At 44.0% G+C, this 22,862-nt stretch overlaps 1 protein-coding gene across 1 annotated transcript; it reads left to right on the top strand.

Moving 5' to 3' along the window:
• The first annotated feature begins 515 nt into the window (after window positions 1-515).
• On the top strand, window positions 516-21,014 carry map3k21 (mitogen-activated protein kinase kinase kinase 21). Its single transcript, XM_034552392.1, has 10 exons — window positions 516-2,208; window positions 12,569-12,749; window positions 12,865-13,013; window positions 13,557-13,732; window positions 15,161-15,401; window positions 15,572-15,694; window positions 17,508-17,658; window positions 17,929-18,023; window positions 18,341-19,165; window positions 19,267-21,014. The coding sequence occupies exons 1-10, from the start codon at window positions 1,416-1,418 to the stop codon at window positions 19,635-19,637; spliced, it is 3,105 nt and encodes a 1,034-aa protein (XP_034408283.1). The 5' UTR covers window positions 516-1,415; the 3' UTR covers window positions 19,638-21,014.
• The last annotated feature ends 1,848 nt before the right edge of the window (window positions 21,015-22,862 follow it).

Below are 22,862 nucleotides of genomic sequence, written 5' to 3'. Positions count from 1 at the left end.
ATACAATGAAATGAATAAAGAGAAGATCCGATTATAAATAATCTATTGCATAATATCATAATTATCATAATTATTAATAGTAGTAGTAGTAGTAGTAGTAGTAGTAGTATAGGCCTATGCTTATGTGCAGGGCTTTATGTGGATGTGTTTCTTTGTCTAGCAGCGTGTGTCTTCTTGTGGCCTACACTGAGAGCCACTTGACACCGGAGTCACATTCCTTGTGTGCATCAATACTTGTCCGAAACAGCAGCAGTATGCCAAGTAGTTGTATTTTCACTTGGAAATCACTTCTTTGTTTACATGGCTGGCGTTTGGAGAGGAGAGAGATTGTGTGTGTATGTGTGTGTGCTTTTATATGGTTTACTATTCCCATAATTTCCCTGAAGGCGCGCACTCCTCACACATTCCTATAGTAGCTCCTCCCTCCTCCCCCCCTACTGCTCCGGCGGTCACGTGTCCTCCAAGCCACCAATCAGAGGGCCCCACAGCCAGCAGCGAGACCAGCGGCAGCGTCCACCAGGTCCCTCTCACAGCCACTGCTGGGTCCGACTTCGACTGGCGAGAACGGCGATGGGGGTGTTGTTTTGATTGAAGTTGACGGGTTTTTGTTTTTTTTTTCCTTCACGTTTTTATTCCTCCCATTGCAACAACGTGGAATCCAGGATGTTTTATGTGCTTTCCGAGTGTTTCGTCTCGTCCAGGAAGGAGAAACACTCTCGGGAATGACCGATCTTAAACCGAGAGGAGCAACAGTTTTCCAACCAGTCAGTAGGCTGACCTATGCTAAGCTAACCTGCTAGCCAGTGCAGTTGAGACTTCGCTGTTAAAAGTCCGCAAAAAAACGAGAAAGTAAACGTCTCGGGGTGTCGGTGACTGGGTGAGCTTCACTGGCGTCTTCCCGTAGAGAAACCCGTCCCTCGGTGGCTTAACTTTGTCCCGGTCGGGGTGCACGGTGCAGGTGCATCTCTTGCGGCACCTGCGAAAACTTTGGGAACTCACGTTAGCTCCATCGGCGGAGAGCTAACTTTAGCGCGTTAGCTTAAAGCAGAAGCAGAGGAGTAGGACCCGTTTATTTTAATTGATACGTTAGTTTAAACTGCACGTTGCTATTTTAACCGTCAACCCGTAAAGTGGTGACATTAGTGTATAAGTATTTTGGCTGGCGGAGTAGTTGCCCCTCATACCGTTTCACCGCAGTGGCGACGTGGATAACGTTACGCTCTCACTCTCCCACGGGACTTTGGACGGCTTGATCCCGTCGTGGGAATGAACCTCTGTTCCCACCCGCTAGTCTCGTTGGTGTGACAGCATGAGGATTTCCAAAAGTTACATTTTATCGTTTTAAAGTTTTTTTATTTTATTGTTTTTGTTTCTGAAAGCTCTGCACCCTATGGTGCCGCTACGGCCACCGAGAAATGGATGTCTCGCAGGCCGCTTTCCCAAACGGTGAAGGGCGGCCGTGCGGCGGAGGGACGGGGGACCATGCCTGGACAGACTCCCCCACGGCCCGGGCGTGCGCTCACTCGGCCCCGTTGTGCCCGACACGGTCTCTGTGGACAGCCGCGTATGACTACGAGGCGAGCGGCGAGGATGAGCTCAGCCTCAGGCGAGGGGACGTGGTGGAGGTGCTGTCCAAAGACGCGACGATCTCCGGGGACGAGGGATGGTGGACGGGTAAAATCAACCACCGGGTCGGGATTTTCCCCTCAAACTATGTCACCTACCAGCCCGCTATTTACCGGCTCCCTGCGACCGGTGGGTCTGCGGGGACACAAGAGCAAGTCCCGAGCTCGCCCGTCCAGATCCCCTTCAGTGAACTGGTGCTCGAGGAGATCATAGGCGTGGGTGGATTTGGCAAAGTGTATCGGGGCACATGGAAAGACCAAGAGGTCGCCGTGAAGGCAGCTCGGCAAGATCCAGACGAGGACATAACAGCCACCGCCGGCGGTGTTAAACAAGAAGCGAAACTTTTCTCCATGCTCCAGCACCCCAACATTATTAAACTGGAGGGAGTGTGTTTGGAGGAGCCCAACCTGTGCCTGGTCATGGAGTATGCCCGAGGCGGGACACTGAACCGGGCGTTGACCGGAAGGCGCATCCCTCCGCACATCCTGGTCAACTGGGCCGTGCAGATTGCACGCGGGATGCTCTATCTACACAAGGAGGCCGTGGTACCCATTATCCACCGTGACCTGAAGTCTAGCAACAGTAAGCAAAGATTGATGTGTGTGTGTGTGTGTTTGAGACGGCTATATTAAGGTAAATAATCCAACTTTAGGAGAAAGTCCTCATGGGGGAACCTGTTGCACATGAAGCCCATCAATCTTTAGTTTTTTTTATAGTTCAGGTCTGCTTGAGAAACTGATTGTAGCACTTTTAGCTTCTTCTTGAGCAATTATTTTAAGGCCCATCTACTCCAGACATATGCACATGTCGACCTGTTGCACATATAGTAATTGTTCATTAATTTCATGGGGCATTGGGAAGTGTCTTCTGCATGCGTATAGGTTATCAGGGAAACATAGTTGTGTCTTTACAGCCTAAATTGAGGTGGCTAAAGACTGACAATTCAAATATATCTCCACTGCATCACTGCTGCAGTGCTGCCCTTTACCCAGGATGGATTTAAAGAGGTGTAAATGGTCTGTGGGTGTATGAAGTGGTGGGGGATACCATCAAGAGGATGTGAAATAAGGAGTTTGCTCAGCTGGGCTGCCCACCAGCCCCACCCTCCTCCACTCACCCTCCTCATAAAACACACACTTTCCCAGCCCCCTCTCCAATCCAAGCTGAAATGTTGATCAAATAAAGTCAGTGATTTACCAAACACATAACCAGACATACTCCAGTCCACACTGTCAGGCCATGTTCTTGGCCAACCAGAGCTAATGCCAGAGGTCGTAGGGTAAAAAGAAGAACACCATTCACTTCAGGGTTTTATGCAGTGCTGGAATGTTTGTTTATTCATCAGGGAATGTAGTGGTGCACTGGAGTGAGTGGAGAGGAATAGTTTCACAATTGCTGCAGGTGTTAATTTTTGGGGAAATAAAAGGTCTGACTTTTGAGTAGGGTCATGTAGTTAGAACCTGGTCCTAGTTCCTTCATGGACTGGTAATTGACAACAAGCCAGCACACGTTAGTTTCCCAGGACTGAATAATGAATGGACAGGTCTCGATGAGAAAACGAGTCAGTCATATACCCACAGACAGGCTACCCACTTCAACCCAGGTGTGTTTGTGTGTGTAATATGACTCCAAACACTATTTATTCCTTTGTGATCAGAGACTTATCATCCTGGGGCCATGTGGGGAGCAGCTTTGGTGTGATGCCTGCATATCTCCCAACTGTGAGAATCAATGTGTGAATGTTGAGACAAAGCATGTCAAATGTACACAGACCCGACCCTCCATGATCACCAGATAAAGACCCTTTGGAAGCATGACAAAGAGTTCCCAACCCGTCAACCCTTCTAACTCATTTTTATGCTCCACTTGCAGTATATTTACTTAAAATAGTATAAGTAAAAGGTGAATACACATAAGAATAAAATGGATCCACTCTCTTAGATTAAACTATCACATTATTATGAATGTGGACAATCAGCCGGTGTGTCTAAAGATGTTGATTTGAATTTTTTTAACAACTCTTAAACAATGCATTTTATGGTCCCGATGCGTTGTGGGATGAACTGTGTCGACGAGCCCAACCCTGGCAATATTTTAGATGAAAGATGTGTGTTAATTATAGGGCAGATGGAGAGAGAGGATTTAACTGCCATCTCGACTATTTAAAGTAATCGGATGTTTGGTGAACATACACAAACAAACTCCCCCGAACAGACACAGTGCTGTGAACACAAGTCAGTGTGTTTGTCCTGCCACTTCACTGTGACATAGAGACAGCATAAACTTTAATTAAAGAGGGAGCATTGGAAATTAAGCTTATGAGAGACCATTCATAATCTGCTTATTGTATTTCTAGGCTCCAGTGAAACCTGGGAAGTTGGCACATTTTACCTGATGATTGTAGGCTTGTTGAATATATATATATATATATATATATATATATATATATATATATCAGTTTTTCTGTATTGATTGATTTCCAGCGCAGAGCTGTTAACCACAAAATGAGACCAAGAAAGACAATGAATTCTACCAGCACTGTTTCTAGTAGCAGTTAGTTGCTCGTCCGAGGGCCAGAAGTCTGAACATCTGTGATCAATATACTGTCTTATCTAAATAAAGAGAGAATGAAAGAAGCTGTATTTGTTTGCTTTGAGGCAGTGCAGTTAGTTCACAAAAGACGCTCCTGCACATAAACACACAAATGGCACCCTGTGGTGTGTCGGGTTGTTTTCCCAGCAAAAACCTAGAATAATGCAGCTCAGAGATATTGTTGCGTCTGCTGTGGAGGGCCTGTTGTCTGTTTGTCTCGGCGTTGGGTGTGCGCCAGCCAGTCTGAGGATGAAAGGAGGGAGAATTATCCACACAGGGGGTACAAAAAATGGTTACAATCTGTCACGTTTTGAATAATTAATTAGCAAAATGTCTGTTGGTGTGGCTGTGCGTCTTTTCTATTTTGGTGTATACTGTGAATTTATTTCACTCCAGTATTTTTCCCAAACCAGGGCCCAGACAGGTACACAACAAAACTTTTCCACCTTCACTCTACTACTCAGACTTTCATTTATCAACTTGCAGTGTACACATGCTCCACGCAGACAAACATACAGCTATTTGATCAATGATTAGCCTGTAAAGTAATATGTTGGAAGTCAGCAAGATTTGTCCAATCTCTTTTGTGTTTTTCAACCTAATCTGTAAAATCCCGGCCTGCAGGGAGGAATGTTGCTAATGAGGGATAAAAGCTTAACATACGTTTGCACAATGGACTGGTCAAGCAGCGGTTGCTAGGCTACTGTGGCCAGAAGAATGGCTAGGACTCGGAGGGTCTCAAAGCCCCCGTTTTGTTTTGTTCAGTTCATATTTAATCTCCCAGAGAGCAGCGGTACTCTTTTATTGCCACAAACTGAGGGGGTTTCCCTTCTTACTTCGTTATTTCCCTCCTTACTTGTTCCTTTCGGCTCCCTCTTGCTCCTTGCTATTTTTCATGTCTACTTCTTGGCCAGTGCAATTTTGAAACTTTAAATACTGGAGTTATTTAAAAAAAATATGAATCAAAAAACTTCCTGAACACATCAAAACAATGAATTTATCCTGCTAACTATTGTCTGTACAGCTGCAGCCTTTGTGCCACAGAGATCCATTATCATCAGTAAACTACTGTTTACTAATACTGTTGTTTTGTTTTATTGACAAAGTCATTCATTAAAAAAAGTATGGGCAATATAATTAAGTCTAAAATAACTAGCCTAGCATTTGCAATTTCTGTGGCTCCATGTCCGGCAGACATCACTGTGCATGCTCAGAGTTGTGATTCCATGTTTAGAGCGCTTTGCTAACTTGACAAGCTCAGAATAATATACTACAACGCTATATTCTTACATTGTAATGAAGGAATATCAACCCTCAATGCAATACTATGTCAGCAAAATCCTATGGTGTGTGTGGATAAATAGGTTATGAGGTTCGTAGGATACATTTGTTGTTCATTTTGGTCTTAATTATTTACTTATTTACAAATTTTTGACAACTTCTTTGCCATCTTACAATTTTGATTTAAACTCTCCTGCAAGCTCGCAGTGGAAGTTTTTTCACAAGAGCAATAAATCACACTGAAACCTGGCGCTGAGCCAGCATGCACGGCTGACTTTGGAGTTTCGAAATCTGGATGCAAGCGATAGTATGCCAGGAATGTGTGCTTGAACGCCACGGAAACCGATTGAGTTGAGTTTGGAGCGTGTGCAACAGCATTCTCCCATCAATCTTAAGCCATTGTTCGACTTCATCACGCTGTATCTGTGTTTCCCTCCCTCCTCCCAGTGTCTTGATTCACCCACCCGTCACTCTGTAGATTTGTATGCCAAAAGTCAGAGAATCGGGGAAAAAGGATTTCCTTTCACGTCCGTACACTGAAATTAGTACAGATGAAGATAAAAAAAAATACTAAGTGGAGAGAGCTTGTGCCAACCATTGCAAGATACTATGACCTATTTGTTGCAGCTACCGGGGAAAGTGCTATGGCATGTGCAGATGAGAGCTGCACCTGTTATTTCCATCTATGTGTAGTACAATGCGCAAACATGGAAAGGACTGTCTAGACTGGATTCTTCAAGTAGCTGAATGATGTGTTGATTAGTTCGGTGGTTTTATTGTTTTCTTTTGCTCCTTTTGCAATTAGAAATATGCATTGTAAAGATGGGTACGGGTCTGGACTTGACAAAACTGTTGGTTTATAGATTTGTTTGAACAACCTTCTGTGGGAACAGCGTTGCAAAAGAGACCTTAAATCCTGTTTTTCATTACTGGGTCATAACAAGCTCACCACAGGAGAGTTTACAGTCCGTCTTGATGTGGCTCAAACAAGTAGAGGCTAATATTTAAAAATGTTCTGTAATAAGTAGGAAAGGTTACTAAAGCTTGACTAGGTGTTGCAGGGCAACTTTTCTCAGGCTTCCCACAATTACCCCTGGTGACACACAGACAGTTACTGCCTGTCTTTTCTCTGACGAGAGAATGGGCAGAGGGGAGAGAGGAGGAGTGGAGATGCTTTCACTGTTTTTTATGACCTCTCCCTGACTGCACCTATTGTTGGGAGGGCAGGGTGAAAAGGGAAAAAGGGCCCACAGCTGAGAAGAGCTGCTTGCCGAATCAACCAATCCCCTTCATAGCTCCTTTTTTTAGCACATTTGATAGACGCTAATACAGCGAAAAGGTACTGGCTGTACACTGTTTAACATTTGTCATGTTCTAACCAGCCTGGTTATGGGTTGATTTCAAGCTTAAACAGACACAAACTAGGAGAGGAAGAGGACAGACAAAGAGCAAGTGGTCCGGAGAGACGCGACCATGATAGATGGATTTAGCCAGCCATTAGCCCTGATCCTTTTCCCATCAAACCAGAATGCCTGGGGGCGCTCTCATTTCAGCCGGTAGAGACGGACCAGTCGGGGAATGTTTCGCAGCCTTGTTTCTGCTTACTACAGGAAGCCCTCTTACTCTCATGCTAAGTCTGTTGGCACAGTTAAGAAAATACTGCCACTGCAAGTTAGGAGGCTGCACTCAGAATCGTTACAGCGACCACGTTGCATCAGTGCTTAGTTACGCCACTAAAAGAAGCTTCGGGATTATGCCCGGATAATGTTTCATTTGAAAACCCTTGTATAGTCGTGGATTACCAGTTTACCAGTTCAACGTTTGTTTTTATGAGTTGTATCATAATGGAGAACAGTTTTTAGACGGCACTATCTGCTGCTCGACAGACAAAGAGATTAACAAACGGACCTGGCTTTGTGGTTTCAAATTCATTGATCAATACTGATTCAAAACAGGCTCTTCTTCGATGTGCGTATTTGATATATGTATCATGCATGGAATACTTTAGGTATAGATGCAGCTAAATTGAAAGTACTTAACACACAACTCAACCCAATGTAAGACTATTTAATGTCTACTGAATGGGGATATTGCAAATGTGCTGAGTATTCTAAAACTGGCTTTTAGTTTTAAATTTGTATTTAATAACAGTTTGTGAAATTTCAACTGCTGCAGAGTTGCAGGGAGTTAAACGTGAGGTGTTTTTAGTTTGTTGAAGAGAGAAGAAATGGTAATGGTTGCCCAAAAATTGTTTTTTCTTTTCTTATTTACCTTGAGGGGGAAACGGCAATGGGTAGAAGCGTGGGACCTGCTTTGAAGGCAGCAGCTCTGCTTCTGATCTGCCCTCCGCTCCACCCTGAAAGATGGGTCTGCCTCAAGATCTACGGCTGGAAAGGGAATCAAATGGGGGTTGGACTGAGGGTGGGGTCTGCCTCGGGGGCATCTCCATCTCCGATTGCGTTACACTGTTGTCCACTTCAAAACATTTTCTTTTCAAAAGAGTACGAAAATAGAGACTGAGAGAAAGCACGGAAAAACCACCTCCTGAGTTATAACCTTTTTCAGACGTGACGGGTGAATGTGACGGTGGCTGCAAAGTATCACAAGACATTTTGCAACTCGCAGTGGAAAAAAAGATTTTTAACTCAGACTTTGAGTAAAAGGTAATTAGAGCATCTAATTGATTTACACCCAACAGGTTTTACACATCACCTGTATAATGCAACTGGCAAACCTAATAGCCTAACAGTGATGATAACATTATAGACGACACAGCTTCATGTGAACAATAGTTTACTGTAAACAAGGTACATAAGCATTGGCCCTCCTCTAAGTACTTGAATCCTTTTTTAAATTTTTTTTAAATTTAGTAGCCCTTTCAAATATTTTGGTGAAGAGTACAGATTACAAGTTTTTTTGTGAATTTAGTGGTTTGATTGCTTTGCCCACATGATGTTTTTACCAACATCTAACCTTGTGGGTGTGCAGTTCTTAAAATGTAGTGACATGGCCTATATTTAGACGGAATTAAAATCATGAGATGCACAAGCAATAATTAGCGCGTCAATACCCCACCTCCACTTGTTCAACATGTCTTCCAACATTCAAAACAATACCCAAGACTGACAGCCTGATTTTGTGCATAAGTACGAACGCTTTAAAATGTGCTCTCTTTAGGGTAAGGCTTGGCCTTAGGCTTGACTTTTAGGATTACGCTAAATCAACAAGAACATCTTGTTCTGCTTTTTTTTTAAATACAATTCCATGTATTGTTACAAGGCTATTTGAGTATTTAAATAGGAATTTGGTCACGTGTAAATGTAGTTGACGTGTTTTTGATACAGAAGTCAAATGTAGAAATCGCCTGAAACAAGTGACACGTTTTAAGAATAACTTTAGTTATAATTTAGTTTGAAATTGTAGTAATTCTGCCGTTTAAACAGTGAAAGTTGATAGCGGATGTCAGTGGTGTCTCAGGGGATGTTTCAATGTTGAATGCATTCAAGTTCAGAAAACTGGAGCATAGATGCAGAGATTACTTGTTACTTAAATGTACATGATAATAAACTTAATTCATGCATACAGTGAATCACTAAGTAGCTCAAAGGCTTAAGTCAAAGTCCTTGTGGCTTTTTATAATCAATGATTGAATTGAGAAAATACCTGGCAGTTTAACCAATATTGTAAGTAATTATAATTGCAGCCCTATTTTGTCTATTTAATTTAGCGATAGTTTATTATCTTTTGATATGTATTTATTTCATAGTTCAGTCAGAAACAATAGATTGGTCTAGATTTCCATGGGCTGAACTGTATTTGTACACTAACCATGAAGACTCTTACAAGCAGAGTTTGCATTTGTATGCATGGGAAGGCAATGGGACACGCTCTTGTCATCAGACGCGTTCTGGCTTCTGTTTGTTGTCCTAATAGTAGTGACTAATCACTTTAGAACTGCCCTTGGTTGAATGCAGGTAAACAGTCAAACAAAATATCTGGCTGACTGAGGTTTGGAGGTGTTTTTGTAGCATCACGTCAGCGTGGACCCTTGTCTTTTATCAGACATTTCTAGAGGGCTGACACTGAAGTATCACGGCGCTACAAAGAAAGTATTTGGCTTGATATTCTATAGGCCAATCAATGCAGAAGGGGTTATCCCAAAACCACCGGTCTTCTAGGTTATGCAACTAACCTATCATATGTCATTATGAACCTACAGCCTGCTGAGAGGAATCTATGGAATCACTGAGAGAGAACTTGACAACAGGAAGTAGGAGTATATCATTGGTCTAGTGAAACCTGTTTGTAATGGAATTCCTATTGTTGCAGCCTGGGTAGAGGATCCCCTCCGTGCCGAAGGCTAGTAATGGCACCAATACCCCTGTTATTAGTGGCGACCCATAGGAGTCGCACTGCGGTGACAATACTACTTGAAACCATTTCACCCTCTGAAAATGTGTGTCAGGAAAATTCCCGACAATAATTTGCTGCTCACAGGAACTAGCCGCCCATTCGTGTGTTTTCTGTGCTCATTGAGATGATGGGTCAATTGAAATAGCTGCAAGTATGAACAAGAAATACACATTTAAGGACATATTTCGTATTGCAACATTAATTTTTACACTGTGCTCTTCGAATAATAAAGTGTACGTTGAATACAAAATTAAGCCGGATTTTGGGGATCAGAGATTATGTAGTCCGACTCAAAGAAAGTGGGTGAGTAACTACTCAATGATATATAGTATAGTAGGGCAACATATGGTATTAATTCAATTCAACTTATTTTGTTTAGCCCAAAATCACAAAGGCCTCAGAAGGCAATTTTAGCTATCTATTAGCTGTGTAGAATACTAGGCTTGTGTTGCATCCGGGGCTTCAAGTAATCATTCATATTTGTTAATTGGCAATCAATTGTTTGCTCTTTTAAAAAGCCATAACATTGTGAAAGGTTGTTGTTTTGTCTGAAAATCTTAAGACCCCTAAATATGTGTAGTATCACACAAAACAAAGACAAATAACTTTTTACGTTGCAGCTTGTAATGCCGAGCCAGCTGCTCCAAAGAAACAGGCTGCATTCACCTCGACTACTGGGCAAAAGAAAAATGATATGCAAAATGTGACCAAGCTGGTCAAACTAATACAGCTGTCTTATAATGATCATGTGTGGCGTCGGCCTTAATTAATGTTAACCATCTTCGTGTATGGTATCGTAGTTGAGCACCGGGGTCGAACATGTGTAACAGCAGCAACAGAAGGTCTGCTTTGGGGGGGCGGTCTGCCGGGATCGGACCGTCGGCGCTGGGCTTTGCGTTGGCTGGATTCCAGTTGACCGCTAACTCGGGGTTCGTCTCAAGAGCTGCAGGAGATGCGGCCTCCTGGCGGCAGCAAGTATGAGGCAAGGGTGCAAGTCGTTTTCTCATTTTTCCTACGTTGGGTTTAATCTGATACGGATCTTGGGCGTGTTATCCTCCGGACTGAGGGCAGACCAGTGACTCGCGTTGGCCTCCTCGAGGAACACGCATCATGAGAACGTACGGGCCGGATCTTACCTGATTGGCAGTACTTTTTAGTCAGAAGTGTTAGTTCATTTTCTGACAAGAAAAATAAATTAATCAACAAATCTTTTCCGCTCTGATTTCTTCTTAAACGGTGTCGAATTGCAACAGTAAACTTTAACGTGCAAACAATATGATTAAATTAAATGTACATTAGCCTCGATTTAGAATGCGTGTGTGAACATCTTCAATTAATAGTTAAGATGTCTCGTTACAGCCTTACTTAACAATAACTTCCACACAGTGAGTAAACACTCATAGAGTTCTCGGGAAGTTCAAGGTCAGTGAGAGATAATACAGCGTACACAGTGCAGCTACTCCTTTCTAGTAATACTTGCACACACGGATCACGGAGCCACGGCTGAAAACGGCTGTGGACAAGTCGCCTTTTAAGCTGAGTAACTTTGTCTTGTGTACACTGCGATGGAGCAGAAACTCAAACGGCTCGAGGGTTTAGTGCAACCCTTCCACTGTGTTACCTTCCCGTGGGAATATTACCACGGAGTGTCTGCGTCAGCAACTCACTCGCATGTTTTATTTACCCTAACACCCAAGTGCCTCTGTTCAAACCACTTTAACGGACATTTAGATGCTAGTTTAAGTTTCTCTGCTGGCTTTGGCCTTTCGGTGAAATCCACACGGCGGATGGGACATGCTCAGTGTTGGGGCCGCATGCAAATAATGAAATGGGACCGTTTGTGATGTGAGGAGATCTTGGCAGAGGCAAAAACACATCTTGGAAAATAATACCAAGAGGATCAAAGATTGTTGGCTTTGGCGGTTGATGCACACCACTTCATAGAAAAGGCTGCTTCTTGTTGTCAAAGAGATAACAGGAATATGTGTCAGTTTTGTCTTTTTAGAGTAGGGATTATTGAAAGGAAATATTGGACATTAAGAACATGTCACCTGGTCGGGGAACGTTGACTCGTGTGTGTATTAATAATATTGGTAAAGTGTTAATCCCTGTTTGCTATACTGGACTGAAAATGACTGGCTTGCTAGCCTTTTTTTGTTTGTTTTTAATGCGATTTATGTGCGTCTTACTTTAACATGGTTAACTCAATTTCTCTTGGTTACATTTCTATATTTTTCACTCCGATGTGTCCATTTTGCTTCAGCTGAAACAATTGATAAGTCAATTAAATTAATCTGGAACTAATTAAAGGAACAATACACTTTTCCTGGTTTCATAATCCTTATTTTGAGTATTCTCAGGTTTGGACTATTGGTCGGACAAAACAAGACATTTAAAGATGTCACGTTAGGAGATTTTATTGGAATCGATTAATTAGAATGATAAAAAAATGTTGGCAGATATTTTGTTACGGCCGTCTTTCTCCATGTCCCCCACTCTTTGTCTTTCTCCTCTACCCCCTCACATCTGCCACTTTCATCCCAGTCCTGTCTTTCCACTTTCCCTTTTCTCTCATCACTCAGCGCTCGTTATGCCCTTTCCCCTCACGTATCTTCCATGGCCTCACTCTAATGTGTCCCCCCTCTTCTCTTCTCAGTTTTATTATTCGAAACGATTGAGAATGACGACATCGGGAGGAAGACTTTGAAGATCACAGATTTCGGCCTGGCCAGGGAGTGGCACAAAACCACCAAGATGTCAGCTGCAGGCACCTACTCCTGGATGGCCCCCGAGGTGATCAAGTCCTCTCTCTTCTCCAAAGGCAGTGACGTCTGGAGGTACGACAAATTACACAGCAGAACATAAAATATGACCTCCTCTTACGCATTTGTCTATCATTGTTACTCATGCTTTTGTTAAATATATGTTCCTCTTTTTTATGTCAAACACCAGCTATGGAGTCTTGCTGTGGGAGCTGCTAACAGGGGAGGTGCCGTATCGTGGGATAGACGGCCTGGCTGTTGCTTATGGTGTAGCAGTCAATAAATTAACTCTACCGATCCCCTCCACCTGCCCCGAACCCTTCGCCAAGCTCATGGAAGGTAAATGTGTAACATCATAATAATAATAAAGCTGTAGGATGCAGGAAAGCATGTTTAAGAGCAGCAATTCTTTTTCTTTTTTTATTATTGTTTCCTTTACAATATAATGAAATCATTGGGAAATCTTATTCATTTGATTACTGTAAAAAGAACAATAATATAAGAGTTGTAAGTTACTTAAAGTTCCATAATGAAATCTTAATACAAGGAAGCCACAGTGTTATAGACAAAACAGAGTTCACACTCAACAATAAATTCTATCACAAAAAAGGTCTTTTAAAGACGACTCAAGTTTTGTATAATCATCCATTCAGAATAACTCTTCAGACATGAAGTTTATTTTACAAAAAAGTTTTTAAAAAACATCTTCAGTCTAAGCCAAATATTATGGGACGACCCTCAAACCTGCCTGCTCTACAGCCAGCGGTTATGCACCTTAACGTAACTGTAAACACGGTGATCTTTGTGTTTACAGTATGTGTGGTAGTGGATGTATCTGTCATGTTTACATTGCTGTGTGTGTGTGTGTGTGTGTGTGTCCAGAGTGCTGGGACCAGGACCCCCACGTGCGTCCCTCCTTCTCCTGCATCCTGGAGCAGCTGTCAGCCATCGAGGAGGCGGTGATGGCCACCATGCCCCAGGACTCTTTCCACAGCATGCAGGACGACTGGCGTGTGGAGATCCAGGAGATGTTTGATGAGCTCAGGAGCAAAGAGAAGGTAGGGCTGAGAAACACAAGCGGCAATATGTGGACCTGATATTAATTACACGATACTCCCAATATGACGGCTGGCAGGTGGTTAGAGTGGGAAGTTATAAACCTGACCTCCAGTTTATATAGCAGACTTTCTGTCCTCCTTGTACTATTCTCTATGTTTTTCTATTTTCCAGTGATTATTCATGTTGACTAATCTATTATTAAGATTATTTTAACCATGCAGAATCGCTTGGGGCAGCTTTTTATGGATTTAATTGTTTACTTTCAGTGGAAAAGCTAATCGCGCGTTAGACAAAAAGTGTAATTAATGCCAAGATGCTTTACCGTGGTTCCCCTTGTTAAGACCTTAATCTGCTTCCTGTTTAAGTCTCCCATTTCTGGCTTAAAGGGGTGGGGGGTAATTAGTGTTTGTAGAAACGGCAGGATCAGCACAAAGAGCTGAGTCAACGAATGGTGAACCGAATGACACAGACACTAAAAGGTTTTAAGAGACTTCATTTGTGGCTTTTATTTGACAATTATATCTATTTTTGTATTGTATATCAATGTATTTTAACTGTTCGGTTATGTTAAACTACATTGCCCTTGCGTTATGCAGCTTCCATTCATCCCAATAAATAAATGAAACACTCAACTTATGCAACCTGCTCTGACTCACCATGACATTAAAGCCCTACAAAGTTGGTTTGGTGTGTAAAGCCTTCGTAAATAACGAGACGAAAGAAAGAAATAGCTTATAAGAGCATTATCTGACATTTTCTCATTGCAAATTTCTTAAGATTTCCTGTAAACGTCCCACAGTAATCTGTGTCTAGGTGGGTGGCTGAAGTGGCTTGACTGTAAAGCTGCTTTATGTAAGTCATCCAGTAAGGATTATTAATACTCAGCAGAGAGCAATTAAAGAGAAAATAGGGGCACATGACTGGCTAGCTTTGTAATGCGGCCTGAAACAGCAGGCAGTAACCTCCTGAGACCAACTTGTTATGGAAGGAGTTATTTATTGGATGGCTAACACGCCTGCCTCCTTATTGTTGTCTATCCGCAAGAGCTTTTCCCCTTGTTATAAGGTAATTATGGGATGTATTTCTTGCAATGCATTCTCTTCGGTCATTTGGAGAAATACCGTTTATTAGAAAGTTTTACTTTTCAAAAAACCTGGCGCCTGCATTACCCACAATGCAACTTAACTGACACCAGTTTGGTCCGAGATTCCTTGTGTTTTAATGACGCCGTCGGCTATAACCTGTATTAGGCCTCAATGGAGCCAAAGGTGGTGCGTCTCACCTCTTTCTCTGCCCGGCTAATATCGAGGTTCAATTCCAGACGTCTTCACTTCGACGGTGTGTCGGTGTTCCCAAGGACATTGTGGCAACGGGAACTGTCTGCCCATTTAACCATGTATATGTATCTCCATACCTGGTTCCTCCAGGAGCTACGTTCCAGAGAAGAGGAGCTGACGCAGGCCACCCTCCAGCAGAAGTCTCAGGAGGAGCTTCTGAAGCGCCGGGAGCAGCAGCTGGCCGAGCGGGAGATCAACGTGCTGGAGAGGGAGCTCAACATCCTCATTTTCCAGCTCAACAAAGACAAGCCCAACGTGAAGAAGAGGAAAGGCAAATTCAAACGCTCCCGCCTTAAACTGAAGGACGGAAACCGCATCAGCCTGCCCTCAGGTGAGTGAACACGCTCAACAGTTTGTCTGGGAGAATCAAAGAATCCTGCTTTTGACTTTTATGGTCAAAATTGAAAGCCAATTTTTTTGATTTAGAAATATATATTGTGACACCCCCCCCCCCCCTGTTCTGAGATGGTCATGACCGTATCTGCATGTTGCATTTTGCAGACTTCCAGCATAAGATCACGGTGCAGGCGTCACCTTCCATGGACAAGAGGCGAAGCCTTCATAGCACCAGCTCCTCTCCTCCCAGCAGCCCCACACCCATCCCGCGGCTACGAGCCATTCAGCGTAAGTTCTGTTCAAGTTTTCCTCAAGTTCTCCTCAGTGTGAAGTTTGACTGTCTCCTCTACCTCTGTGTCAGTGTTCCTGTATTTCATGGGTATGGGAACAGTGTGACGAGAGCCGTGTGAACGAAAGCTCCACAAGCAGTCAGCCAGTTGTTTGAACAGCTCTGTGACGTTGTTAGTCACGCACGGACGCCCTTGCAATAACTGGAACAAATTCCTCTTGAGCGTTTTATGGTAAATGCTGATATTCAGACATATTGTTTCTCAGAATCACTGGATTTGTTCTGATTAACCTGAATGGAGATGATTGTTATGGATCAGTATTCTGCAAAATGGACCCAACTACGTGCGTGCGTGCGTGCGTGCGTGCGTGCGTGCGTGCGTGCGTGCGTGCGTGCGTGCGTGCGTGCGTGCGTGCGTGCGTGCGTGCGTGCGTGCGTGCGTGCGTGCGTGCGTGCGTGCGTGCGTGCGTGCGTGCGTGCGTGCGTGCGTGTACAGAAACCTACAGATGACCAAAAAACATTAAATTAAATGAAAAGCTAATTTCTAATCTAAATAACAGACTAAGATGTTCTTAGATCGAGAGCAGCCTGCACATTGATGTGTCGTAATAGAAATGGATACATGCAATGTATTCTAAAATTTTTATAGTGTAGTATATCATAAAAAAGCCGTATAGTTTGTCATAAATAAGTCATTAAAAAGTCAATATCACAGTGTGCCAAAAAGTCACAAAACTGTCACAGTATAGTATATCATAAAAACAAGTATAAGCATAGTATATGTTGTGTAGTTGTTTTATTAATTTTACACTGACCTCGACCTTTGTGTCTCACATAAAGTTGACTGGATCATAAAGCTCATGTGGATGAGAGGTAATGTGTACGTTTCCCTCCTCAGTGATGTCCTCCATGCAGAGGGACAGTTTGTTTGTTTACCAACAGGATGTTGATCTGACTGGCGAGCTCGCGACCTCCAGTGGGCTCTCGATGAAAGGCAAGCTACTGGCTTCCCACACAGAGCGCCGCGTGTGGCGTTTGGCTGCTTTTGGCTTCCCAATCAACGGGGATCATGTTTGATTGACACGTTTTTTTTCCTGATGTGTGGATTTTAACAAGACTTTGGTGTTCGCGGGTTTGCTTGCTGGTCGTTTCTCTGGTGCTCTTGTTAACAATGATGAGGTTTATGCCAGAGACGTGGGCCAGTCCTCTGTTCATATTTGGGTTTGAGTCTTCTTATATTATTTGGTTGGAATTAAGTAATTCTTTAGAAATAAAAACCTGGTAGTGCTCTTAGTCAGTTTGGCCCTCGTCTGTTGCCCTCACAACTTCCCAGTGGCTAACCCACAGCTCCGAGAAGCTTTCATAACTGCTTTATGGGTTTTGTTTTATGCTTTTTGGCTTTTTTTTTATTTCACTTTCAAAAGATTAATTTGCATTGGTGATATTTTTTAGGATGAAACAAAGTTAGTCACTTTGAATATTCCTGAACCAAAAGCAGTTATTCAATTAATTAAAGGTTTATACCAATCTTGTGGATAATGGCCTTGAATTAAATGTTAAAGAGGGAACACCCATGAGTTATTCTTTGCTTATTTCAGCATTTTTAAATACTCTGTCAACATAGTTGGAGACAGAGACATTTTTTAGACACAGATAATTACTGGGATTCTACAGGTGCCATAATACCTTTGTTTAATGATATTCCAAACATGTCTAGACCAAATTCCCTGTCAGGGTTGCGGTTTCGCTGGCAACACCCTCTTGCAGTTGTTTTGAGTCTTTGGTAACACTTATTGCTGGCTGTGTTGACAGTGACCCAAGATGAGAGCAACCGTACATGGGGCCGCAGCACCCCCTTCAGGCCAGAGGAGTTTGAGGATGTGAAAAAGGGAATCAAGAAGAAAGGCAGAACCTGGGGTCCCAGTTCGGTACAGAGCAAAGAAAGACCTGCTGCTGCTGAGAGGTAGATTGTATACACACACATGCACACACACACACACACACACACGCACACGCACACGCACATGCACACACACAAAAAAGATTTGTTTGTTTTTTCTATCATGATCTCAGCGTGGATACTATTTGGTTCCTGTTCCTAAACAACATAATCACAGCCTCAAATCTTAGTGTTGATGTTATTCTCGACTCTAATTTGTATACAGTGACAACATAACATCACACTTTTCTAACTTACATTTCATGTTTTCTTGTTCCTGTGCGTCATTTTCAGAGTGCGCCCTCTGTCAGATGGCAGTAACCCCTGGTCCACCAGCCTGGTCAAATGCCAGAAGTCGGTCCCCCTCTCCGCCCTGTTTGCTGAACAAAGTGAGCTGAATATCTATTGTGATGCTGTGCATTTTAAAATGTAATATACGTAAAGAGCTATTTGTTTATTTGAGTAAATAATGTGCTCAGCAGTTTTCGTTGACATTTTTTTTTAAAGTGACTAATAAATGTTGTTTTTCTGAACAGGTTTTTAAAATCTTTTAGTACAGATTTAAAATGGGGTTTAATATGCCTGATTTTCAATCAAGTCAATTGTTAAGTGGCGGATACTCTTAAATATCTAGTGATGCTCGTACCAGGAAGAGGAAAGGGGGGGGCTTGTTTGGTTCATTTGTTTATAATGTGTGTGTTTTCAGCGGGGGCCGGCAAAGATGAGGCTTTCTCCCAGGAATGTCCAGACAGCAGCTCCAAGCCAAAGCAGCTCAAGTTCCCCAACCAGGTGTACATCGATCTACCTCTGTGGAGGGACGAGCAGCAGCCTCAGAGCCCCGGTGGGCATTGTGGGTCGGGAGACTCTGGGGTCGGGGCAGCAGGTCAGGGTGGCCCACCAGAGACCCCAGAAGACACCACCACATCCACCTCGTCCACCTCCACCACCCCACAAGTCACCCCCACCAACAGCCTGAAGCGGATGTCGGCTCGCCGCAAGACCGACTCGGTGCTGTACGGCTGCGGCTCGTTGCTGGCTTCCGTTGTGCTCGGTTACGACATGAGGGAGGCTCTCAAAAACTCTGCTCCTGGGGAGGATTGTGAGCCGCAGCGCGACGAGAAAGAGAAGAAGAAGAAGGAGGGCCTGTTCCAGCGCGCGACCCGATTCCGCCGCAGCACCTCGCCGCCGGGCGGTCGCTCGCGCAAAGACGAGGCGTCGTCGAACCACGCGGCCACGCAACCTGTCAATCTCATCTCCATGTCAGCTATTATGGAATGCAACTCCACCAAGTGTCTCGTGCAGTCTGAGGCGGAGGTGTCGCCGTCTAGGTCCGGGAAGGTTGAGCTCGCGCCGGCCAATCCTCCCACAGAGTCATCCGGACCCAGCCCAGTAGCTGCTGCAGAAGGCCAGAATAACGGGACTGCAGCTAACACGCAGACGCCACCGCAAACCCAAAGCCAGCCACCCGAGCAGAACCAACACAACACGGGAACGCGCCTACGCAGAAAGAAATACCCCAGCAACCACATTAGTGAGTAACACAAAAAAAAACGGGGTGCGGGAAGTAAGCAATGTGTACGGTTTACAAAAATACTTATGCTCCAAAAATGTATCTCCCCCATCTGTTTCCAGCCAATGGCCCGCCCACTCTGCCTCCTCCGGCCTCGCAGAAGAAGCAAGAAAAGGATCAGGATGGACTGTCAGAGAAGCCCTCTGGCGGGGAGGCCTTCTCCAGACCGCGGCCAGTGTCGTTCCGGGCCAAGCCACACACCTGGGCCCTGCTGCGGGGACGCAACAAGAGCTACTCCCTGGGCCACTACTCCGGAGAGAAGACGGCCCAAAACCTGAGCGTGGTGCTGTCCTCGGAGGTGGGGATGGGCTGCTCCCTGCTGGACATGGACACAGAGGGCCAGAAACGGGACTGCACTGTGCCGCTCTGCCGCATTCAGAGTTCCCCGGGACGGACCTCTGTCTTTGAGCTGGAGAAAGAGTTTCTCTCTTAGGAGCCTTACAAAGTGATCTGCTGTGGTCATGCTTCCTCCCATACAACCGTTGAGTGTTTCAGAACATTCAGACCGAATATTTGGCCTTAAACTCCTGGAGGGTTTAGAACCAGACCAGACTGCCTCCCCCCCCCTCCTGTTTTCTATAACATAGAACCCAGCTTTGTCTTAGTTTGAGAACATAGTGATGTCAGTGTTCTAGGAGATGTTGAATGTGCGTCCGCATCTCAATTTTGAGAACGGTCACAAGCGCAGTTCAGACCAAAGATAATGTGAAACCCGCCAGTTTACACCAATGCGACTAAACGGGACTGTTCATTCTTGTCCCCCGAGTGCGCCAAAGAGTGGGAGGCCATGGGCGCACTTGACTGCGATCTGGCTGTGTTCATGAGCCCGCGATGAGACTAACCATCGACTTGTGAAGGCAAAGAGATAAAGATGAGCGCTCTGTGCTGAGAAAGTACTGCCGGCTACTGAACAGGATGCATGCTGGGGGGGGACACCACGAATTGGCCGAGTATTCAGCCTGTAATTTGTCTGGATGTTAAAGAATTTGTTTTCTTTTTTAGTTTTTCGTGTTACAGGTTTAAATAACCTTCGACCGTATTGTTTATCCTGCTGTCGTAATATTTCCACACACGTTTCAGATCCAAAAGCCTCGATCAGTCATCGGCTATAAACTAGTTTTTCTCTGCGTGTGAGAGAGAGAGAGCGCGTCTCAAATGGTGAACGTAAGAGAGTGGGCAGAAAGAAAGGATACGGAACCGGCTGCGGTTATCTTCTCTTTTCCGCCATTTTTAAAACCAACTGACCGTTTGTAACCGACTTGACCAGCTGACTTTGCGACCAGCCCGCCGGCGACTTGACCAGCTGAGTCGCCGGCGACACGATGATCGGCCCGGCTTGAACCGAGCTGAGCCGGCCAGCCGCGACAGCTTAGTCTCGCCGCAAATCTTTGGTCCAGACTGTGATCGCCTACAGCGCCTCGACTCGTACTCGAACCCCCGGTTCCGAACCCGAGCGGGACACGCACGGAATCAGCAGCTCCGGTCACTCGATGCTCCTCTCTTCCTCCCCTTTTTTGTTACCTTCTTCCTTTCTGGTTCTGTCGGTGCAGCTAAACGTTGACCGCCGCTGCAGCTTTTCGCAACACAATACCCTCACCTTTTTATTTATATATATATTTTTATAGGTAATTTAATATGAAGAGACTTGACCTGACCTTAGCAACCAGCAGGACATACACATTCCATGTCAGTTTCAAAGCTGTGCGATCACACTTTTAGATTATTTTTGGACTTGAGAATCATGCATGCATGCACCCTTAAAATGTTGAACAAAAAAATAATAATAATAATCCCTGTCTTTTTTTTTTTTTTTTTTGTAAATATTTCTTTTTATCCCCATATCAGCCTAATGCTGACGGCAGTTTTGTATTGCATGTATATGCTGTTTTGTGTTTAAAAGCTGCAGTACCGTTTGTGTTCCAGGGACAGGTTACATCCTGGATCGTAGCAGGGATGGATGCAAATATGTTTTCTCCCAGAATGTCCTAAAGATTTTAGAGAAGAAAGTAGAAAAGAGACCTACAAAGCAAACGTTGGGTCGTTTCACTTCACTGTTGAAATGACTATTGTAGTCATGTGTTGAGAGTATTTATAGAGCATCATTTTTGGGGGTTGTCCTGCAGCAGAATGGGGGAACACCATGGCCACGAATGTCAGGAAAACCTGCCCCAAATGAATGAATTTATAATCTAATACCCCGATTGACAGCTGATTGGCTGCACCGACGCAGCACAATCTCAGATTTAAGTCGTGGAAAGATTAATACTTAGCCGGGAGTGGCCTGTTTAGAACATTGAGTGCACAAAATAGCAATACTTCTACTCTGAAACCGACTCCCCTTTGTTTAAATTCATATTCTCATCTTTATTATGTGCACACAATTATGTACAAATGAGGGGTTTTTTTATCTCCTCTTTTGTGTAAAGCCCAAATGATGACAGAAGTAATCTGCGTCTCAGATGCCATTATCTGTTTTTTTTATATAACAAATTGCGCTCTTGGTTTTGTTGAGTCAGGTTTTCGGTTTTGGTTTATTTCTAAGCTACACGTCTTATGCAGCATTAAGCGAACAGTTTCCCCAGGAAGCCAATGTCCATCACATCAAGCTCAGGAAGGTCTGGAGCCAATCAGAGCACAGCATTTAGTTAAAGACACAGCATCATTATCATAATGTAAACGGAGATTGAAAACTAGTTTGTTATCCTGATGTGTTTTCTCTGGATCTCTCTGAACTTGACAGTATGGAGGTCTGGCTGTAGGATACATGCTGCACCTCGTGCCATGGCCACTCCCGGCCCTCTCGGAAAGTCGAACAACTCAACTTAAAACTGTTACTTTTGACTGATGGTCTCCCCCCCCGACAAACTTTTTATCGCTGTCTCACATCAGTTTTTTGAGACGTTCGTTAGAAATTGTGTCCCCCTTTTTGAAGGACGCTGCAAAGCTCATTTACAGTGAGATATGAATTCTCCAATGGTGTAAATATAATTGTAATTCCGGATGTGTGTATCACTGTGGCATCTTATGATGATTTAGAATGGGAAGTATCCCACGTTCTGTATTTTATGACCACTGACTGTCAAACAACACTGTAAAAGCCTTACTAATAATCAAGCTGTTAAAGGGGCAGTTTACAAGCCAATATATCACACTGGATTTACTTTTTTTTAATGAATTAAGGTTATCTGTAAATACCATAATGCACTGGTGCTGTATATTCCCCTCAAAATCATGTATTTCTGTTTGAAGCTGAAGTCTGCAGTTTGTCGTCGTTGGCTAGCAGCTAACGAAAAGGTGTTGTCTATGAAGGTAAACGATAACCACAACATTCCCCTACGTTTGACGAACTGCAGCAGGAATATTGGTGATGCCGGTTATCAACAAGGTGCATTCAGGCTTCGGACCAAATCGAACTCTACCAGCACGACGGCCTCGATGTCCTCAGGACCAAAACCACTCAACGAAGCAGCTGCTAGTGAGGAGCTCTCACAAAGAAAGCTCGTCCGTACGAAGCCTTCGCAGAGCCGTCGCCTTCTGTTCACGCCCTTCCCTCGAAGCCCTGGATGCCTCGGTCACACCGAAGGTGTCTGATGGAGGTTTGAGTGCATCTGTTTCAGTGGACGTTTTTTGTTATCATTACAGTATTGGTTATTTCACG

Source organism: Cyclopterus lumpus, chromosome 15 (assembly GCF_009769545.1).
Source record: "Cyclopterus lumpus isolate fCycLum1 chromosome 15, fCycLum1.pri, whole genome shotgun sequence".
NCBI lineage: Eukaryota > Metazoa > Chordata > Actinopteri > Perciformes > Cyclopteridae > Cyclopterus > Cyclopterus lumpus.
This window is presented reverse-complemented; position numbering and strand designations above follow the sequence as displayed.